The sequence below is a fragment of the Canis aureus genome, chromosome X (genome assembly GCF_053574225.1).
Source record: "Canis aureus isolate CA01 chromosome X, VMU_Caureus_v.1.0, whole genome shotgun sequence".
NCBI lineage: Eukaryota > Metazoa > Chordata > Mammalia > Carnivora > Canidae > Canis > Canis aureus.
This window is the reverse complement of record NC_135649.1, coordinates 56,991,705-57,015,184: the sequence shown is the minus strand read 5'-3', so window position 1 is coordinate 57,015,184 and position 23,480 is coordinate 56,991,705. Positions and strand designations below refer to the sequence as shown.

Here is a 23,480-nt window from a genome sequence, read left to right as displayed (position 1 = left end):
CAAGATACTAGCCAATAGGATCCGACAATACATTAAGAAGATTATTCACTATGACCAAGTGGGATTTATCCCCGGGATACAAGGCTGGTTCAACACTCATAAAGCAATCAATGTGATTCATCATATCAGCAAGAGAAAAACCAAGAACCATAGGATCCTCTCAATAGATGCAGAGAAAGCATTTGACAAAAGACAGCATCCATTCCTGATCAAAACTCTTGAGATTGTAGACATAGAGGGAACATTCCTCAGCGTCTTAAAAGCCATCTACAAAAAGCCCCGAAAAGCAAATATCATTCTCAATGGGGAAACACTGGGAGCCTTTCCCCTAAGATCAGGAACAAGACAGGGATGTGCACTCTCACCACTGCTACTCAATGTATTACTAGATACTCTAGCCTCAGCAATCAGACTACAAAAGGAAATAAAAAGCATTCTGATTGCAAAGAAGAAGTCAAACTCTCCCTCTTCGCAGATGACATGATACTGTACATAGAAAACCCAAAAGACTCCACCTCAGGATTGCTAGAACTCATACAGCAATTCGGCAGTGTGGCAGAATTCAAAATCAATGCCCAGAAATGCCCAGTGGCATTTCTATACACTAACAATGAGACTGAAGAAAATGAAATTAAGGATTGAATCCCATTTACAATTGCACCCAAAAGGAGAAGATACTAGGAATAGACCTAACCAAAGAGGTAAAGGATCTATACCCTAAAAACTATAGAACACTTCTGAAAGAAATTGAGGAAGACACAAACAGATGGAAAAATATTCCATGCTCATGGATTGGAAGAATTAATATTGTGAAAATGTCAATGCTACCCAGGGCAATTTACACATTTATTTCAATACTTATAAAATACCATGGACTTTCTTCAGAGAGTTGGAACAAACCATCTTAAGATTTGTGTGGAATCAGAAAAGACCCTGAGCAGCCAGGGGAATATTAAAAAAGAAAACCATAGCTGGGGGCATCACAATGCCTGATTTCAGGTTGTACTACATAGCTGTGGTCCTCAAGACAGTGTAGTACTGGCACAAAAACAGACACATAGATCAATGGAACAGAATAGAGAACCCAGAAGTGGACCCTCAATTTTATGGTCAACTAATATTAGACAAAGCTGGAAAGACTATCCACTGGAAAAAAGTCTCTTCAATAAATGGTGCTGGGAAAATTGGACATCCACATGCAGAAGAATGAAACTAGACCACTCTCTTTCACCATACACAAAGATAAACTCAAAATGGATGAAAGATCTCAATGTGAGACAAGATTCCATCAAAATCCTAGAGGAGAACACAGGCAACACCCTTTTTAAACTCGGCCATAGTAACTTCTTGCAAGATACATCCATGAAGGCAAGAGAATCAAAAGCAAAAATGAACTATTGGGACTTCATCAAGATAAGAAGCTTCTACACAGCAAAAGAAACAGTCCACAAAACTAAAAGACAGCCTACAGAATGGGAGAAGACATTTGAAAATTATCTATCAGATAAAGGGCTAATATCCAAAATCTATAAAGAACTTATTAAACTCAACAGCAAAGAAACAAACAATCCAATCGTGAAATGTACCAAAGACATGAACAGAAATCTTACAGAGGAAGACATAGACATGGCCAACATGCACATGAGAAAATGCTCTGCATCACTTGCCCTTAGGGCAATACAAATCAAAACCACGATGAGATACCACCTCACACCAGTGAGAATGGGGAAAATTAACAAGACAGGAAATAGCAAATGTTGGAGAGGATGCGGAGAAAGGGGAACCGTCCTGCGCAGTTGGTGCGAATGTGAACTGGTGCAGCCACTCTGGAAAACTTTGTGGAGAAACTTTTTAAGTAGAAAATGACCCGTATTTTTACTTTTCTAATGGCAAATTCTCTTTAATTTGTGTTCACTGAAGTAAATAAAACAAAGAAACAATTAAAACAGTTATAGTATTTTAACATGAATTAAATATAGCCAGTGATGTGTGTTGTATCCCTTAGCATCTATGGATGGATTCAAACATCTGCTACAACACAATCATTTCTAAAACTGGTTTAAATAATTTTCCAATTTGCCTCAGTTTTCCAGACTGTGCAAGGAAAAATACTTGTATTTTTCTTGAATTAAGTTTGATAATGAGAGAAAAAGTGAATATAACCACTAAGTGAACCATGAGTAGTGTTTTTTTTTTCCCCGTTCTGTCATCTGTGGCTTAAAACTTTAGGCTGCTTATCGAGTTCTAAGGACTTTTACTTAAACATTATGGATAAGAAATTTAAGAAAAGCAAAATATTACATTCATTCCATACTATGTTATAGTGAAAGAAAAATATTATACCAACTAAATAAACTACCGTTTTAGCAATTCTAATATTCTTCATTATGCTGCTACTACCAATAATATCTGTCAAATTATTAAGCACTATCATTAAAAACTATGTACTAGGCATTACTCTGCAGTCATATTTGTCTGTCTTTTGTGTGCTCATGTTTGTCTGGATGTGTGTATCTTTACTATAACTCTAGAAGTAGGTGTTAAAAGGTAAATAAGGTGTTACTTCTAATTTGCAGATTAAGTATCTGAGATGTATAGAAGTTATATGACTTGCCAAGTATCAGGTGACTTGCCTAGATATAGTTGACAACAGGTTCAAAACTGGTTTACCTGATGTTAAAAGAATTGAAAACACCTGTGTTTCTTTGCCATACAGCTGCAGCAAATTATAGCCTTCATTATATAATGCAATAGATAGGTAAAGAGTATGAGCTGGACTGTTTCATCAGTTCCTAGAGACCTTTTCACTTTGACTTTAGAATGACACTAAGATAGAAGCAATCCTGATTGCCTTGACATATGATCTAAAGCAAGGCCCCAAAGTCAAACTCTGGTGACACTCCTTGGAGGTCTATTTTGTGCCATTTGACTTAGAAGGCTATAAGGTGCTTTTGGCCCATTAGTGTGGCCTAAACAGAGAAGTGCTGGCCCTGCTGTCGCCTGGACATGGCTGCTGATCTCTGCTCAGTTATGAATGGTAGTGAAACCCATATGGGTGCAAATAAGCAAATAGTATAACAACATTACAGGAAGACATTTCTGTGACACTTGAATACATGAAAAAAAAGGCTTTAGCAAAGGAAGAAAGGTATCAGGGGTAGAATTTTTTTATTTGTTTGTTTTTAAGACCTGCTCTTCATTTGTGATTGCTCTAAATTAGATGTTTTCCTCTCTGGATCAACTTGTAAAACTCACTAATAGTTAATAAATGGTTACTAAAAGCCCAACACTTTTTTTTTTAAGAATCAATGACATATGTAAGTAAATATAAAGATGCAGGCAGTTCAGAAAATAATTCTACTATGGTTAAGAAAATAAAACATTTAATTTTAAATTAGAGAGCTACATGAGAACATCAGACTAGGATGTAAGAAATGTCACAATGAAGATGAGTAGAACAAAGGAAGTGTGGTAACAGCTGTAACTGGGCACCTAACTCCTAACCTTGATATCTTCTAATCAATATGCTTAATTGCATAGTTTCTCTGGTATAAACCATTATACATCTTTTCTACTTCTGAATCACCAGTGATACCTTTATCTCCATTTTATTTTATTTTTTATTCTTTAGAATTTTATTTTTTTAAAGATTTTATTTATTTATTCATGAGAGACACAGAAGAGAGAGACAGAGACATAGGCAGAGAGAGAAAGCAGGCTCCATGCAAGGAGCCCGATGTGGGACATGATCCTGTGACTCCGGGATCATGCCCTGTTCCAAAGGCAGACGCTCAACCGCTGAGCCACCCAGGTGCCCCATCTCCATTTTATTTCACCTTTTTCAGTAAGTCTCCTTTTGTTTTATGTCAATGAAATGAGATTTAGAAAACAAAAGATCATTTGATACACCAATATTTACAGATTAAGAATATATATTCTATACCAGTATAGTCCAATGGAGATTATGTGAGCCACAAATGTGATCCCCATGTGTAATTTTTCTTTTTCTTTTTTTAAAGATTTTTATTTATTTAATTTAGAGTGAGAACGAGTGAGCAAGTGAGAAAGAACGCATGTGCACAGGTGGGGGGAGGGAGGGGAACTCTGCACTGTGTATGGAGCCCAGTGTAGGGCCCAATACCATAACCCCTGAGATCATGACCCTACCCAAAACCAAGAGTCCAAAGCTCAACCAACTGAACCACCCAGGCATCCCTAATTTTAAGTTTTCTTGTGGCAACATTTAATTTTTTTGTTTATTTTTTTAATTTTTTTTTAGTGGCAACATTTAAAAAGAAAAAAGTAGGTGAAAATAATTTTAGTCATGTTTTATTGACACCAGTATATCTAAAGTAATATCATTGCAATGTATAACATATAAAATATTAATGATATATTTTGGAATATTATTTTTGTACCAAAATTTCAAGATCCAGTGTATATTTTAGCCTATTTTAGTTACCTAACATCTCACCACATTTCAAGTGCTCAACAGCCATGTGGGGCTGGTGGCTACCTTACTTAGCTGCACAGCGATAGACTACATAGGCAAACAGGAATTCAACCTGTGTGACCTTGTGTAAGTTATGTTTCTCTTTTGGAAAATGGGGCAATAATAGCAACTACCTTATAAAATTTGGAATAAATGAAGTGAATTTGTATAAAGACTCAAACAGTGCTTGATAAATACATTTTTAGTGTTAGGATTCTTCATTATTGTCATTACTGTATACTATATAATATTATTTTGATGTATAGATTTCTATGTTTTAGCTATAACTATTATTATAATAAAAGTACAGTTTAAATAAATGAAATGGAATCCTTAACAAATCAGAACTATGATAAACTATTTCTTTAATACCTAAATCCATCTTTATTAAACAAGCAAAAGTGAGTGACCATAGTTTCAGGATATAATTGAACATTGACATTGCAAATATATTTGCATCACAGGTAGATGATTTACAATAATATTGATACCTAATTTCCTGGTATAGACATGGTATTAGCATGTTCATATTTTGAAAATGCTTTTTATTTCTGCACATCACATCATCTGTACTTTTCAACATGGGAACATAACGTGCTGTGAATCTTTCCCCAGAATTGACCCTGCTTAGGAAACTGGCAGTTACTTAGCAATCATCTTTGACTTAATGTTTCTACTTTGTTTTTAAATTTTAAGTAAGAATCATACCTATTTAATAGTTATGAATTGTCATAAATTTTCATGAATTACAGCAAATTATAAAGATGGGCTAAACCATTTTATTCATGTCCGAATATTTTCTCTTTACTACTTGAATGTTTAATTTTTGCCTATGTCAAATGGCATTTCTCTCAAGTGTATGATCTCAGATTTTAAAATATTTAAATCAATTATTGCCTTTGTCACCCTGAATGCAGTCAGTTCTGATTTATATATTGCTTATAAATCTTTGTTTCTGGTTATAGAGGCTGATAGCTTCATTTGTATTTCTTTGATGATACTAAATAATTAGCTTTAAAAATTGAATAGCTTTTGAAATGTTTGAATCATATAAAAATCTTACTTCGTAACATTGTGCAGTAACTATCAGGATAAGCATAGGCAGCTTCTTTATTTTTTTAAGATATATTTAATTTATAGAGGGAGGAAGACAGAAGAGAGAGAGAGAATGAATGAGCAGGGGGAGGGGCAGAGGAAGAGGAAGAGGGAGAAGGAGAAGGAGAGAATCCCAAGCAGACTCCCTGCTGAGCAGGGAGCCCAATGCCAGGCTCCATCCATCCCAGGGCCCTAAAATCATGACCTGAGCTGAAATTAAGAGTCAGATGCTTAACTGACTGAGCCACGCAGGTGTCCCACAGATTATTTCTTTTGAAATATCCTACCCAGATTATAAAAAATACTTTTGAATTTGAAATAGTTGATCTTAACTCTAAGTAAGGACATTGTTGCTCAGAATGCAATTTGTTCCATATGCTGAACATTTACTCTATTTACTCTTGTGAGTAGTTAATGTACAGAAAATGAGAATTCATGATAATGTAGGAATATCAAAAGAAAAAAATCAAGACTCCACATGGGTGGGAGTTACTACTGCATTCTCCATAAGCCATCCTGAGTGCTATCTCCTCCCATAAAAAGACAGAAAAAATAGACCTGTATGGAGGCAAGTGAGGATTCTATGGTAGTACCACAAAGATCCTATAATATTAAACATAAGGAATAGAATTCATTTAAACTGGCATCTTTGGCTTACAAATATACAGCCCAGGGGGATTAGGTGAATTGTCCAAGATTGGAGAGATAATAATGGCAGTTCCAAATCTGACATAACACTTTCATGCCTCTAACTATGCTCATTTTCATGGCTACTAAATGTTGAGGAAAATAAACTTTCCATATATTTTGGTACATAGATATGTTTCCCATACTTAAGGTACTTTATAATGTCTTCATTATTTTTCATTGCAGATATAATGCTTTTATCTTCAATTATATAAAAAATGAAAGTGGCAAGTTCAAATGAATTATTTGATTTAGAAAACCTGACCACAGTCCTTTCCTTTCAGACAGTTGTGTGCTGGTAAATGTTTAACGACTGGCTGAAGGTTAGAGTGGGAGTGGAGCCCTGATTTGTGGTATTTGCTGATTTCCACCATGACCTATTTCAAGCTATCAACATGAGAACCTCAACGAGAAATTAGGAGCTAAAACACATAATTGATGCTTGCAAGCTAGCACATGTTGGTTCAAGCACATCACTTCTTTGAAAGCACAAATGACAGCTCAAAATCTAATTCAGGGTCTTTTTATCTCACTTATGTCCTTATTTTCTGTTTATGTACATATATACACCCTCATACATACAGTCAAGACTCCTGGATTTCATGCTTCTATCTGTATTCTCTTTTAACCCAATATTCATTGCTTTGGTAATAGATACTATTTCTCCATGTATTGAAAGTATTGTCTTGAGTTACAGATGCTTTTTCATAGGAGCATGTAAACCTTAACATTATTCAGTGCCTTCAGGAAAAAAAAAAAGAAAAGGAATTCTCCAAAAATACAAGCAACAAGACTTGGGCAAAATCCCAATGTCTTTGATTTTGACTTGAGACCCTAAATAATATGACATACTTCCTTTACGAACTCCTTTTTCATATCCCATACTCCAACTCACTCCTTCAAGGAATGAAATTATAAAAAAAAAAAAACAATTTTGTTTAAAGTAGAAATCTTGAAAAATAAACCATAAACTTCCAGTGTAATGTTTCAAAAGAGAACGGAAACATCTTGTGTTCATTGCAATTTGTCTGGAACACAATTTACTTAGATTTTCTGTAGTACTCTTAGTCAGAAGTGATTAACTACCAATTTTAGAGCACTAACAATTGCTGTGTTAGTGTGTAATTAGCAAAAGGGAAGCATCTGTAGTGGGGAGGAAGCCACTCCTAGACTGTATACATTCAAGTTGTAACAAAGAACAAATCAAATTAGCATACTATTTATCTTCAGGGAAAATATAATTTCTGAATTGTTAGATAGTTCCAACTAATGGGATGTACAAGCAGTAAGTAACCTTTTGCATGTGTATTTCATTACTGGTTTTTTACCAATAAATTCCAATGAAGAATGTTTGTGAGTTTTCCTGCTCTTTAAGCACAAAGGCAAACAGGTTGTGTTTGGGATGGTTAGATTATCACACCCTCAGTTTAATACGTTATGCTTTGCATTTGACATGTCATCTCTCACCCCAAAAATTGATTTTCTACCTTCACCAAATTCTCTTCTTCATTGGCTTTCCTGTATTCAAATGGAGATTATTCAAATAGAGATCATTTTATTTTATTTTATTTTATTTTATTTTATTTTTCAAATAGAGATTATTTTAAATGGTTTCTTAACACCTTCCTTTGCTGCCACTTTCACAGTTAAAATTATTCTATTATAAAAGTATAAAAAGATTTATAAATATTATTCATTTTTAATGAGTTTATTTATTTATGAGATACACAGAGAGGCACAGACACAGAGGGAGAAGCAGGCTCCATGCAGGGAGCCCCATGTGGGACTTGATCCCAGGACTTCAGGACCACACCCTGGGCTGAGGGCAGGCGCTGAACCACTGAGCCACCCAGGGATCCCCTATGATTATTCTTAGCAACAGGCCTAATGTGAAAACCTGTTGTATTTATTGTATAAATTATAATGTGTGTGCTTGTAAAGACAGGTTTGTGAAATGCTCATGTAACTGCAGGAATTTAAAGGAAGCTGCTAGAGAGTTTATCCTTTAGCAGCTAATATTCACTGAAAATCATCTCATAGTATTTTATATCAGGAGGGTTAGGGAAGCCTGGGTGGCTCAGCAGTTTAGCGCCTGCCTTCGGCCCAGGGCATGATCCTGGAGTCCGGAGATCAAGTCCCACATTGAGCTGCAGCATGGACTCTGCCTATGTCTCTGCCACCCTCTCTCTGTCTGTCTCTCATGAATAAATAAAATCTTGTTTGTTTGTTTGTTTGTTTGTTTAAGAAGGGTTAATGAATAGTTTAAGTTAAACACAACCACTAACTTTCTGGAAGGCAGAAAAGGATAAAGGATACAATAGCCTCTCAGCTGGGGTTTAGGGAAATTGAAAACCTCTTCCTTTTTTACTGTTACTTTGATTTTTATTTGGAATGATTAATTTTCCTGTGGCTTAATGTAGATTGAGGATTAAATAGAGACTATGTTAACCTTGCTGAACTTGCTTCTCCAGTTTTCAAGCTAAACTTGTGGATGGGCTTCATAACTGCATTTGAAGCAGAATCCATCTTTTCATCTCAATAGGAAACTAAGGAAATACATTTTTCAGTTTTTGTTCTGCCAATTTTCAAAACAAGTTTCCTTTCTAAATTTAGATTGCAAAAATATTCAGTGTGCAACTCTCTTGTTAAACTAATTGGTCACCCTGCCACCCATTATTTTTGATATTTTAAACCAGTTAAAAAATAAATAAACCAGTTCTACGAGAGTTCAGGAGAAAATCAATATTTGAATCTTGTTTCTACCTCCAAAGTTTCAAAGGAAACTCACAAAAGTGCTTACATGGCAAGTTACAAAGTATTCTGGTAAAACATTAAAAATAATTATCTGATCCCTCCTTCCATTTCTCTCTTCTTCCTTCCTTTCCTTCTTCCTTCCCTCCTAGTTGATGTTTACTTTGTACCAAGAACTATGTTAGGCACAAACATGCAATACTTATACAATAAGAGACAGTGTCCATCAACAAGAAATTTAGAGTGTAGACAAGTAGCTATAGTCTATTTACTTCTAAGATTTTACAATAGGCAGAGTGGGACAAACTGCTCACTTAACCATGGAGCGGAGATGAATTTAAAATAACCATTAGAAATGACAAATACCCACCATTTGCTTCGATGTGGATGGAACTGGAGGGTATTATGCTGAGTGAAATAAGTCAATTGGAGAAAGACAAACATATGGTCTCATTCATTTGGGGAATATAAATAATAGTGAAAGGGAATAGAGGGGAAAGGAGAAGAAATGGGTAGGAAATATCAGAAAGGGAGACAGAACATGGAAGACTCCTAACTCTGGGAAATGAACTAGGGGTGGTGGAAGGGGAGGAGGGCGGGGGGCGGGGGTGACTGGGTGGCGGGCACTGAGGGGGGCACTTGACGGGATGAGCACTGGGTGTTATTCTGTATGTTGGCAAATTGAACACCAATAAAAAATAAATTTATTATTAAAAAATACATTCCTGGAATACCTAAAAGGATGAAACTGCTGTACAATATGCAGGAAATGTCTTGCTGCTCTGATAATGGAAAGAGTGTTAGAGTGAGGATCATCACTAGCTCTTTGAGGAGGTGGATGTTACAGTGCTCTCAGTATGCCCTATTTGATGGGGTTAAATTGCCAAAAGTGTTTAAGAACTTTAAATCTTCCATGGTTTTAATCTTGATAATTTTTTTTCTCAAAAAGAAGAAATAATAAAAAAGAAGAAATAATCAACAGGTTTTTACTGCTTAAGAGAGGCTTTAAATTGTATTTAACAATTATATATGGGAACACGTTAGTTGAATTTATCTTAGAAAAAGTTATCAGTGATGAAAACCTTTTAATTTTAGAGTACAAAGTTTTATTTCTATCTATGTTCTCCTGCCTTGAGAGGGTGTTATTTAACACAATATTTGCTATTGTTTAGTCTGCTAAGCCAGAAAATAGCATTTCCTCAAAACATAGAATAAATAACACCCAGAAAGAGAAAGTCCAAAGACAGTGAATACATCTACTGTGAGATTCTTTTACAGAAAGTATTTTCTAATAAGATAATTATAATAATATTAATATAAGAGTACTGGACTAGATAAAGGCATGATACAAAAAAAAGCAAAAACACAATAAATACATATACTTATTTCTCATTTATAAATACAATATCCTCATCTAAACTTTGAAAGTGTTTTTAAAGTTTTTTATTCCATTTCCCTTCCTATATTTTGGGATATATTTTGTGAAATCAAATATTAAACAGTGAACATTAGTGTGAGTATATGTTCATTTTCTCACAGTAAAACTACGGTTTTCCACATTGAGTGTATCAGGACATTTTCTAACCTTGAACTATACTGTGGGTTTAACCAGCAGGAATGTGTCCATCCGTAATAGCATATCCTATTCTTTAAATTATTTTTTAAAAAATTTTATTTTTTATTTATGATAGGCACACAGTGAGAGAGAGAGGCAGAGACATAGGCAGAGGGAGAAGCAGGCTCCATGCACTGGGAGCCTGACGTGGGACTCGATCCCGGGTCTCCAGGATCCCGCCCTGGGCCAAAGGCAGGCGCCAAACCGCTGCGCCACCCAGGGATGCCAGCATATCCTATTCTTACAGGCCTGTACGCAAATTGAATTTAAAGATAGCTTATGGATAAGCTTGTTTCTGTCCTGATTCATTTTCTACTGTCAATGTTTTGCTCATGGAACAAGCTCTGTGATTCAAGAACATGCCATATGATTTGAATTTTTTCCTACTGGCATTAGGAATTAATGCAGAAGCAAAAAGCCAGCAGCTTCAGCAGTAGGATGAATCCCTGCTTCAAAGAAAATGCAAGAAGAAGGGCAGCATTTCTGATGTTCCTCCTTCTGCAGGCTTGGTTTCCTCATCCTCAAACCACTCCATCAATTCTACCTCATGCTGAGAAGTCCTCCTGCTTCCCACTGCTCCCAATTCCTTTATAGCAAAGAAGATGAATCTTTGAATTACAGTCTGCTGACTGGCATCCTGTTGCTAAGGAAACTGAAAGGAATGTATCATATTTTATGGTAAAAATGCCTCCTACCCATCCTTGGAAAGCCATGCACAATGAGTTGAGACCCCATGTAGAACAGACCTAAGTTGACCTCCCACCTCTCCTTTCCTCTGCTCCCTTCTGGGGTCATTGTGAGATAACTAGTTGTCCTCAATAGTGGTCACTCTCTGGACATACACAGGGATTTTTGTGGTCTGACTTAAGATTCTGTGCATAGCTAAGGTTGGGAGAGTGGCCATCTATGGCCAGAAGAGAGGGCTCAGTCTATAATCAGGAATGGTAGGATGTGAACATCCATGTAAACATACTAAATTTCAGTACTCAGTCTAGGACTGGGATTAGGGTTTAGGTTGTTGTGAAGTACTTTTAGGAGAGAAAAGAAGAAAATTAGTATTGCCAGTTGAATTACACTACAATAAAAATGATCTACCTCAAGAAAAAAAAAGGATTGCCCTTTTTGCAACCCTGCCTTTTTGTAGGATCAACTCAACATCAGTAGTGTCAAAGAGATTCTCACCTGAAATGGAAACCCACATTAGTTGTAGGCTATTAATTTCATTTTTCTCAGAAAATGGTAAAACATTCTAGTGGGAATCAAATGTACTCATGAGAGGATATTAAAAAGCAGACTATTGATTTTGCAAATTACATTGATTTTATTTTTTTCTATGGTTAAAGGCATAAGTTATAGGTATGGAGGAAAATACCATGTTTTTAGGAAAAGGTTCTCTCTTATGGGGAAGCGCAGAAGCTAGAGAGAAATAGGTCAATAATCTTGGCCAGCTGTGGGATTTGGCAATTTTGTTTACTTGAAGACAGTGAAGTTAAAGGATATTTTTGAGGAGTTAAATAATGAAAGTGATAATGTTTTTGACTTAGAACAGCTGAAAAAGGAATAAACAGCTCCAGGAATACACCTATAAAAACATTATCAAAGTAATTGTATGGTACAATATACCACTACTATATAAAATGAGAATCTATTTAAATTGGAAAATTCTGCTCAAAAATGTTCACACATTGGCTGTTTCTTTTCTCTCCTTGTGCATTATTTAATTATGGATGATTTTAGAGAAAAGAATTTCTAATTCCTCACAATTACTTGAATCAAATGATTTCAGTACCCATTTAGCAGGTGATGAAACTGAAGCATAGAAAGGTTGAGTGTCTCAGAGTCACAGACCAAATTCACAGTCCATTGCTGGCCTGTCAAATTGTGCTGTCTTGTGGAAACCATGATTTAGGGAGAAAAATGACTTTTTGGAAAAGGGTGTTAATCTGTAACCAGGCTGCTGTGTCTCAGGATTTACTTGTTGCATTTGAATCTACCCAGATTTACCCGACTTCAAAATGAAAGTGAGGGACGGCAAAGAGCTTTATGAGACCATCCAGTTAGTCCTAAGCATGTCCACTGCCACAACAGCGTTAAAGCTCTTCATGCCCATTTATTAAAATCTAGTAATTTATCCATGATCATGCCACAATCAACAACAAAAAAATTAGAATTCAGTTCTCTATTTCCTGGTGAACTGCTATGATCTATTCTTTGATGAAAATTGTCTTATTATTTCAAAGCACTAAGGAGATGTGGGGCAAAGTATTTTGTGGGCAGAGAAAATGCCTAAAAAATATTTTCCTGTCAAAGAAATGAATGCCGAAGAGAAAATAATGTGAAAAAAAATCTGTATGTAAACATGTATTGCGGTTGCCTAAGAAAAATTAGAATTGTGAAATTAAAATATAAAGCTTGAACTCTTCTTGAATTCTATCTTAGAAGTAAGGACTTCTTGGGATGTAAATTAAGCATGTGGTAAGAGATGGTTGTGAGAGTTGGTAATTCTTTTACTACTAGCATTCAGATGAGAATACTACTTTTCTAATATGTAAACTGTGGGGTGTATCTTTTATCATAGATTTTTCTGGAATTCAAAATGATCTCTGTGGAAATTTTAACTATTAATAACTAAGCATAGTAACAATACTCCCTTATATTTGTATAACACTTTAAAAATTTGTAGTAAAATACATATAACATAAAATATACCATCTTAACCATTTTTAAGTGTACAGTGCAGTAGTGTTAACTATATTCACATTGTCAACAGATTTCTAGAACTTTTTAATCTTGCAAAACTGAAACTCTATACTTTACGGAGCAATTTTCCATCCCCAACCCCCTGACTCCCACCGTGTCCCAGGCAAACACATTCCTATTTTCTATTTCTAGAAGTTTACTACTATTTATACCTCATATAAGTAGAATTATACAGTATGTGTCTTTTTGTGACTGCCTATTTCTTTTTCTTTTTTTTAAGATTTTATTTATTCATGAAGGACACACAGAGAGAGGCAGAGACATAGATAGGCAGAGGGAGGAACAGGCTCCCTGCAGAGAGCCTGATGTGGGACTCAATCCCTACACTTGGGATCACGCCCTGAGCCAAAGGCAGATGCTCAACCGTTGAACCACCCAGGTGTCCCTGTGACTGCCTTATTTCTTATAGCATAATGTCCTCAAGGTTCATCCATGTTGTAACATCTGTCCTTTTAAGTTGTATAGCACTTTTAACTTTTTTAACTTTTCAAACCAGTGTTCATATATATTGACTAATTACATACAATTATCAGGTGAGGATGATACTATAGCATTACGCACATAGTTTGTTCTTTTTTGGGTAATTTTCCATAGAATCAATCCAGAAACCTAATGCAACTTAAAATGTAAGCTAAAATTGACAGATAAAGTGGAAAGCTATGCATACTTTGAAGTTAATGGATTAGACCAGAAATGTAATGTGGTTCTAATAATCAGATTCACAGATTATTTAGCTTATATCTCTAATCTTAAAGTGAGAAAGCACATCTAAAATAGTCTTATAATTTGCCTAAGGTCACATGGCTCAATAATGGCAGAACTGGTGTTCTAGTTTCCTGTTGTATGACCAATTGCCTCAAATTTAACAACTCAAAACAACACCCATTTATTACCTCATAGTTCTATATATCAGAAATCTGGAGAGGCTTGAGTGAGTTCTCAGCCTTGGAAGGCTGAAATCAAGGTGATGACAGGCTGGGCTCAAAATCTGGAAGATTTGGGGAAAAGTCTACTCAGAAGCTCATTGAAGTTTTCGGCAGAATCTAGTTCAATTTTAGGATTTGCATACCTGTTTCTTTGCTTTAAGCCCAGGTTTGTGCTTGGCTCCTTGAAGCTACATGCATTTCTTGATGCATGGCTTTTTCAATCTTCAAGCCAACAATGGTATGTTCTCTGACTTCCTTTCTGTTTTAAAGGGTTTATATGATTGGATTAGATCCATATAGATAATCTCCTCTGATTAACTCACACTCAACTGGTTAGTTAACTTAATGAGATGTACAAAATCCCTTTGCCATGTAATTGTAGCAATCTCAGGTATGGTATATTCACAGCTCTAGTGATTAGGGCTGAAAATCTTGGGATGGAGAATTTTGGAATTCTGCCTAACACAACTGGAATTAGAACTCAGATTTAACTTCTAGAGCTTTCCACTGTACCACACTGAATATATATAAGATAGTTTAAATTAGTTTTATTTTAGTATGAGTCAGTAATATTTATCCATGCAAAATTGGAAAAAAAAATCAACAAGGAAACTAGCACCTGTGTTTATCAATTGAATGTGTGTTTCCAGGCTATATCCATAACCATAGAGACTAACACAGACAGGTTAATAGTGATAGCAATCTTAAAGATCTTGTTCAACTTCCTCAGCTCTCCTGAATTGTGATATTAAAGTCATGCTCCTACATTTTCTGATCAATATTAAAATTTGAAATATTAACTATTGAGATCCTTATTGGGTCTAAACAGACTGATAATGACCAATGTGACTTCATTTGCCAGACACGAAAAACAATATTTTGGTTATTTGAAATAGGTTCCCTAATGCTAATAGGTCCCACTAAAGTACCCTTTGTGATAACAATTTAAGAAAACCTGTAAATGATGATACAAAATTAAAGTCACTGGCCTTTCAGGAAAGCAGGAGCAGTTACAGCAGATTATACTGAAGCCTTCCTGAAGCAGTGGAACTTAACAAAGCATGTCTTCAGGAACTCTGATACCTTGAAAATGTTTCACAATGAAAGGGCTCTAGTGTCAAATACTATGCTTAGTAGACAGTGAATGAACTCTTCCAGCTGGAATAGAAGACTCATTTAAGAAGTAATTGGAGAAAGGGAAGAAATATGTATTGGGAGAGTTTGCCAGACTGAGGCATTTAGATTTTGTTTTGTATGCAGTCAGGAAGTATTGAAGGTTCTAGAGCAAAAGATGACATAATGAAAGAAATGTTTCACCAAAATTCATAGCACATATTATGTAGAATGGATTGGAACAATGAATCACACTGTTAAAAATAGCCTGGGCATGAAATAATGAGGGCCTGAATTAAGATGTTAGCAATAGATGGAGATGGAAATCTACAACACATATTATAATGGAGCAGAAATATTGGAGACTGAAAATGAAGGAAGAGGAAGAGGAAGAATCAAAATTACCCTCAAGTTTATGGTTTTGGCAACCAAGAGGAGAGCATGCTTGTACTGATGACCAAACAAGAAAAGGAAGGATTGGAGAGTAGGATTTCAGGAGGCATATATTGAATTTGAGATACTAGTGGAATGTATCCAAATGTGAATGTTAACTTCTTATCCATTCTCTTGATATCAGAAGTTTTACACAGTGATTTTGAATTTAATACTCTTTGAATTTAAGAATGTCTTTATTTTAAAAACATTGTATCTGACAGTGATACGATAGAGTTTAGAAGTGGAAATGTTTATTTAATTTGATTTACTCTAAGATTTACTAAGGTGCATTGATTCCACTGAAGTTAATAGAAATTACATAAGCAGAACAAAAAGAGGCCACAAAAAAGAATTCAAGTCATGCACCAGCATTTCTGTTATACGATATTTGTTAATTATTCTAAAATGTTCATTAGAATTCAGCCAATTTATGACAAAAAATAAACTTGTTTAAAGGTGCTAACAACCAGGCCTGGAGCACACTTAATTTCAAATAGGGAGCAGAGTCAAGTAAATGAAGTATAAAATAACTTCACAGTTACACTTTCTACCAAAATGAGTAGTCAACCCTTAAATTGTTTATTACATCAGATTTCTTTTTTATTGAAGGAAAAACAGAAACTCCACTAGCAAGGAAATGAAACATTATAATTTAAGATAATAGATATAAATAATTCAATTTATCACAATTATAAGATTAATGCATAAACATAGATTGCTCTACATGACCCTTGATATTATAATGTGTGACCCATTAACAAGTGGAGGTTGTCTTTTATCCCTTGAATTCCCTTATGCTTAATTTCCTTAACTTCCCTAACTCTAATGGAATGCTGGTGTTGATGATTTTATTATATCCGCATTTGAGTTTTAGATTGCCTGTAAGAACTGAAAAAGGCATACCTGAAATTATTAGTGTCAACTATACTAAAAAAACCTGAAAACATAAGTAAATGGTAGTAGAATATAAATGGTCTTGCTTCTGGTGTGTGTTTTTGTTCTTTGTATTGATAGCTCCTAGAGACATGATGAGCCACATTTTCAGTTCCCATGAAACAAGGGCCAATTGATGTTCAGCTTAACATAAGCACCATTTTATGAGAGTTACCATAATGACCAGGTTCTAGTTATCATCTTGAACAATTTCATTAAGATTAATGTTAATTGCCCATTTTTCATGGATGACTTTCTCCCAGTTGCTGAATTGGTTGCTTCTGCCTTTGATCTGGTTGGGAATACAATCCAGTGTGCTAGTTAGACAAATTATCAGTTTGCCAACGCTAAGAGAAGATGGATTCAGGTTGCTATAAAGTCAGAGTTTGTTTCTCTTTGTAAACACTGAGAGGTCAGGTAGAGTTTAACTACCATTGGCATCCTTGAAATGTTGTAATAAATGTCAGGCCTAAGAGATTATTATTAATCCATGATGCAATTAAAAGTTTTACTGTTGTGGCAAAAGATTCTTCTTTAATTTAAAAAGCACATTGAAAGTCAGAACAGTACTCTCACAGTAAGGTAAACAACACCTTCAAAGCTAATGTCATTCTTGGCTTCTAATGTGAGTGAAGAAAATGATGCATTCAGAGATTATCCCAAGGGATTTTAAATATCAGTGATAGCTATGAAAACTGAGTCCCAAGTCATTGTTAACAGGTAGCCAACTGCAGTGGTCTTACAAGTGGCTGCTAATGCCACTCTAACTGTCACTATATCTTCAGCAATTTGATCAATTTGTCCAGAATGTTACAAATATTTCTTTAAAAGTAGTAAGCCAAGCTTTCATTGAAGAGGATGATATGATTTGTGATTCCTCACTATATCATGTCCTGACCATACGATTCGTATTAAATTCCGAAGGTTCATGTCATCACTAACTAATTTATTAACAAGAGTTTTATTCTTTGAAAAACAAAATCACTCACATTACTCAGTTGCTTATTCCTTGATTCATATACAAATGACTGATAACATGAGATAAAAATAACTCCAATGGTGAAATTTCATAATCTTAATGAGCAAAGTATTAGCTACTTTACCTATTACAATATGGGATAGGTATATCATAGAATGTGTCATATTTTATTGATACCAGAAGACCTACTGAATTTCCCTTGGAAGGAACCACTAACTCTACAAGGTTTATAAACTGTGAGGTAATGCTCTGAAGGTAATAAACTTCAACTGCAGAGATATGAAATACTGTAGATATATATTTCAAGTTGGTTTATTCTTTTACCTCAGGAAGCTGGCTTATTTTATTTCTTCTAAAGAAGTTTACAGGCATGCCTGAGTGTCTCAGTGGTTGAGCATCTGCCTTCAGCTCAGGGCATGATCCCCAGGTCTTGGGATCTAGTCCTGCATTGGACTCCCTGCAGAGAGCCTGCTTCTCCCTTTGCCTATGTCTCTGCCTCTCTCTTTGTGTCTCTCATTAATGAATAAATAAAATCTTTTTTAAAAAAAGAAGTTTACAGAATAAAGGGGGGAAATGCATATCAGGATAAATTATGTTAAAGAATGACCTGGAATTAGAGAAAATCTTGATTTTTTGGTATGATTTCCCTACAAACCACCTGTTAATTAGATGTAACCATCTAATGTTGATTCAATAAACTGAAGCTCTTAAAGATTTAGCTGAGCTATTCAATAGAAGTTTTGCTAACTTGTTGGGTTGTTTGCCTTATACCTTAACAACTTTTGTTGATAGTGTTCATGGGTGATACATCCACTGAACCATTTGGGTGGATTTTTTAAAAAGCTGTTTTATTAGGATCCCTGGGTGGCGCAGGGGTTTGGCGCCTGCCTTTGGCCCAGGGCGCGATCCTGGAGACCCAGGATCGAATCCCACGTCGGGTCCTGATGCATGGAGCCTGCTTATGTCTCTGCTTCTCTCCCTCTCTCTCTCTCTCTCTGTGACTATCATAAATAAATAAAAAAATTAAAAAAAAAAACTTCAAAAAAAAGCTGTTTTATTTTACAGAGTGCAAATAACTTTGTAATTAAACAGAAACCAATAATTGCCAACAAGCAATTATCATTCAATTAAAGAGTAATTTCATGCTTATTTGTTCCCTGTAAAATAAAACATTACTGAAATCAGTAACACAATCGATATTTCAGCAGAGATAGACTGCTGCACTGATGGACCTTTCAATCTACACTGATTAAATTGTCATCCAAATAACAGTTTTCTAGTTAAATCACCACATGTTTATTTGTCTTGATTAATATGTTAAATATATGCCTGATGCTAATGAAGCTCTTAAGGATAAGAAGTATAGCAGGATCATCTATTAAGAATGATGTTTTCCAACTTTCTACAGAGTCCTCCATAGTCTTACATCATATTGTTAGGCTTCTGTTCTTTGAAAAGAAATACAGGCATTAAGGAGGGCATAAGATGTGATGAGCACTGGGTGTTACATGCAACTGATGAATTACTGAGCACTACATCTGAAACTAATGATATACTCTATCTAAATGTACTAAAGAAAAAAATGCAGCAACTTTAGTACTAAGAGTGCCTTACTACAGAGAATCATTAGGTCTAAAAGTAAAAATAAAGCTATCTTCTATTAGTATGGAACTTTATTGATTATAAAGTTCTTTTACAAATTTGATTCTAATTGGAATGCCTGGGTGGCTCAGTGGTTTAGCGCCTGCGTTTGGCCCAGGGTGTGATCCTGGAGTCCCAGGATTGAGTCCCACATCAGGCTCCCTGCATGGAGCCTGCTTCTCCCTCTGCCTGTGTCTTTGCCTCTCTCTGTGTGTGTCTCACATGAATAAATAAATACAATCTTTTTTAAAAAGCCAAATTTGATTCTAATTAATTTTTTAAAGATTTATTTATTTATTCATTCAGAGAGAGAGAGGCAGAGACACGGGCAGAGGGAGAAGCAGGGAGCCCGACATGGGACTCGATCCCGGGTCTCCAGGATCACACCCTGGGCTGCAGCCCGTGCTAAACCGCTGCGCCACTGGGGCTGCCCCATTATAATTAATTTATTTTAGAGACCCAAGTATTCTTTACAAGAATAGAAACAAAGGCATCTGGATGTGATTTTTTCTCACTAATAAATTTGAACAAGTTTGGATATCACACAATCATACCTACTGAGGCACTAATCAAAATTTTAAACAAGTCAGACACACATCCGTATCACTAGACCATGAGCTCCTCAAAGATAGAAGATGTTCTAGCTATTCACACTATATCAGTGAACAAAGGGACCAAAACTATTGCCTTTGTCAAGCTTCCATTTTAACCTTTATAATCCTTATATATATCACCATGTATAACTCCAGGGACCTTTAGTTCTTGAGTGGTTCTTGAAGCTTGCAGGGTCTCTCAGAGGTAAGATAATGGCATTTACCCTTTTTTAAACTTGTGCATAGATTCAAGTGGGTCATATTTTGAAGCTCCTATAATTATTATGGAGTCCAAGACTTTAAAAATGATTACCTGATGACTAAATGATGCAACCAGCTTTCTATTCATGTAGTCAAGGAGAATAGAACAATTAAGGGATATTTGGAAAGTGTAGCAATAATGAAATATTTCCTATTAACCAAGTTAATTAACCATTTACTGAGCCTTACTGTATGCTAGATACCATGAGAACTGCTCAGGATGTAGTGACAAAACCAGAGATATATGCCACATTCATAGAGCATGTATTCCTGTTGGGGAGACTCAATTAATCATGCCAACCAGTCAACTGAAAAGGATGTTAAGATGGAGAATATACATGCATATATATATTGGTGGGAAATTTTACCAATTTTTTTCAAATCTTGGAATTTAAGGTAGAACCACCTGAGAAACCTCTAATGCCTCTGAAACCTGAGTCACCTCACTGGAAAAGAGCTACTTCAAATTGTGAGATTGGCCAAGAAATTTGGAACAAAACTAGTTAAACCTTAAAGGTTTCAAAGTGCACTGTCAACAACTGGTTCATTATATGGAAATAGAAGGAGCCTCAGGCTGCTAAGTTCTGAAAAGTCAGTCTGAAAGTCATGGTGAGCATGAAAACAGCACTGAAATTTTTACATTGGAAAATTACAGTAATATGGTAGACTTTAAAGGTAGGAGGCTTGTGTTTTGATAAATGAAAAGACAAGCATTTAGCAAGTATAGATTTGTGAAGATTATTCAACTTCTAATGACTGGAAATACAAAGATGAATTGTTTAGTGACCTAGGGATCTTTTAGGGCATTTGAAGTAAATAGCTCTTTTGTCTTAACACTTCCTTAAAAGAGAAAGCCATAAAACCAGGTAAGGACAAACAGGATAATACTGAATTAAAGAAAGTAAGTTCTGGCTCAGAATGAAGTAGAAAGAAGGAGGGGAGACTCAGTTTATAAAATTAAAACTGCATAAGAAGCACAGAATCTTTCATGATAGACTGATATACAATATTGATGTACAATGAAAGAAACACCAGCAGTTTATGAAAAATGAATTGGGCAATGGTACCTCTGTGTAGGGTTGCTAGACGTCTTCATTTAAAAAGCTGAGTTTGTCTTACATTGATGGAGCACTTTGCTACTGCAAAGTTGATAGAGTAAGGTTTAACTTAATTTTTTTGTGTATGAACCAAAAGTCATTTTTGGAAATGCTCTCTATCTGAACCTCATACATTTTTGTGGCTTGGGCTATTTAATACAGTATGTTCCAATAGTTTGTCAAAAGCCCTATTATTCAGCTTTTAAACTACATTTTTACTAAAAAGCAAGAAAAATATGTTAGATAGCATTAGAAAGTAATATTTGAGATATACTGGATGACTTGAGAATAACTTGATCCTAATGTTCAATGACTTGTAAGTCTCTTCAATGTGATGGCAGCTTCCAAATGATGTATTCAGTACACTGACTTTATTAGTCATGGAAGCCAGACACTGACCTTTTATTTTATTATTTTATGGATTAACATTTGCAACTGCAGTTCCTGAACTGCTCACACTAGAGTGAAGAATGTGCAAATGGAATAGATCAGGTTAATCTATAAGTTTAACCTTAACTCATCAGTTAAAAACACTAATAAATCTTTGAGTAAAGACAGCCTAGATAGCAAAAGTAGCAGGTTTTGTTAGTACAGCCACTCCAAGAGAGTGCACTGCTGGTTATGTAGCCTGGTTTAAATAATAAGTAGATTTTTTTTAATCTACTGAGAGTGGGGGTCCTTTGTTCTTTGTGGTCTCCTGGCAGCTGTGGTAATACTTAAAAAAATCGCATCTTATTCCCCATCTCTTTACCTTTCTGTACAGACTTAATCACTTCACATTCTATCCAATCTGAATTCTGTGAGTCACTATCTCAGATCTCAGTAGCATGTATTAATACTAGATCAAATATAGGTTTAAGGACAGGAGATAACTGGGTTTCTCACAACAAGTAAGCTGTATTGCAAAGTATCTGAGCTAAAAACTAGTCTTTTATGGCTTTAGTGTTTGCCATAACTAAGCTGGCAAATTTAGTAAAAAGAAAGGATTGGTCTTTTGGTAATCAATGAAAATAGTCTTTAAAATAAAATTCTATCACTCAGTAATTAAAGATTGAGGAGGGAAATGTAGCAAGTGAAGGTATTTCCAAAAAGAGTACATTTTTAACTTGACTTTGTTTTTGTCTGTTTTTCAACAGTTCCAGGCCTGGCAGGCCTCCTAAACGTTCTTTGGGAGTGTTGCAGGACAATGCTCGCCTTTTGCCCCATTCAGTTTCTGGCCTTTTATCACCAGGACTTATCACTCCAACAGGTAATAAAATCCATCTGATGATCAGCCTTGTCTGTTCATGCTGTCCAGCATTAGAAATAAACTAATATTGATCTGTCTTGCCCTTCAGAGCTTTTCAAGCTGTACTAGAGGTTACATTATTGAATTTTTAAAGTATTCATGAAAACAGTTTTGTTACTCCAGTGACTCAGATCAAATAGACATGACTCTTTAAAAATTGTCATTTCCTTGCAGGAAATCCCTTTCAAGGCCTTATTGTATGTATATTTTTGTGTGCTGGGGACAGGGATGAGAAGTGCTAGCCAAACTAGCTTTGTCTCAAAGCCTTCTGTATAATGCAGCACATCTGCTTACTTATACATCCCAATAATATATATTTTTCTTTGTTTTTAAGGGTTTTAATCATCTGTGGATCTTGTCCAGTTTTACTGTAGGTTAGAAAGTAGAAAGAAGATGTACCCTTGGTAGAGAAGCCTTATAATTTGAAAAGAAGAACATCCAAATGGTCATTATCTTAAATAATAATTCAGTGTTTATCAACACTGTGATAAACAGTACTCCCCTAAAAATAACAGTTTCATAATTTAGCATTGAACATTTTTATTATCTATAAAAGAACATAAAAGTGCATGAAAGATTTAAAATAAGCTTAATATTTATCTAGCTGAAGCTTCAAAAATTATTAAAGTTATTATGTGGTAGAAAATTAAAAGGAATTTAATGACAATAAGATCTTTATACCTTTAGTCACACAAAATTTTATAAACCACCTATTGTATTTGGGTATTATGTCTAAGGTAATGAAAAATTATATGAGTAGCAGTTCTTGTCAACAGTAAAACTAAAGAGGACATGTAAAGTAATAATTGCATTA

The 23,480-nt window shown here is 35.2% G+C and overlaps 1 protein-coding gene across 2 annotated transcripts in view; it reads left to right on the top strand.

Annotated features, from left to right (window-relative positions):
- LOC144308202 (dachshund homolog 2-like) overlaps positions 1 to 23,480 on the top strand; it is a 530,849-nt gene that overhangs the window by 345,662 nt on the left and 161,707 nt on the right. For both annotated transcript variants that reach the window (XM_077888552.1, XM_077888551.1), the window contains exon 3: positions 22,515 to 22,627. In XM_077888552.1, coding sequence (XP_077744678.1) covers positions 22,515 to 22,627 — 113 coding nt within the window. The remainder of the gene's footprint in view (positions 1 to 22,514; positions 22,628 to 23,480) is intronic.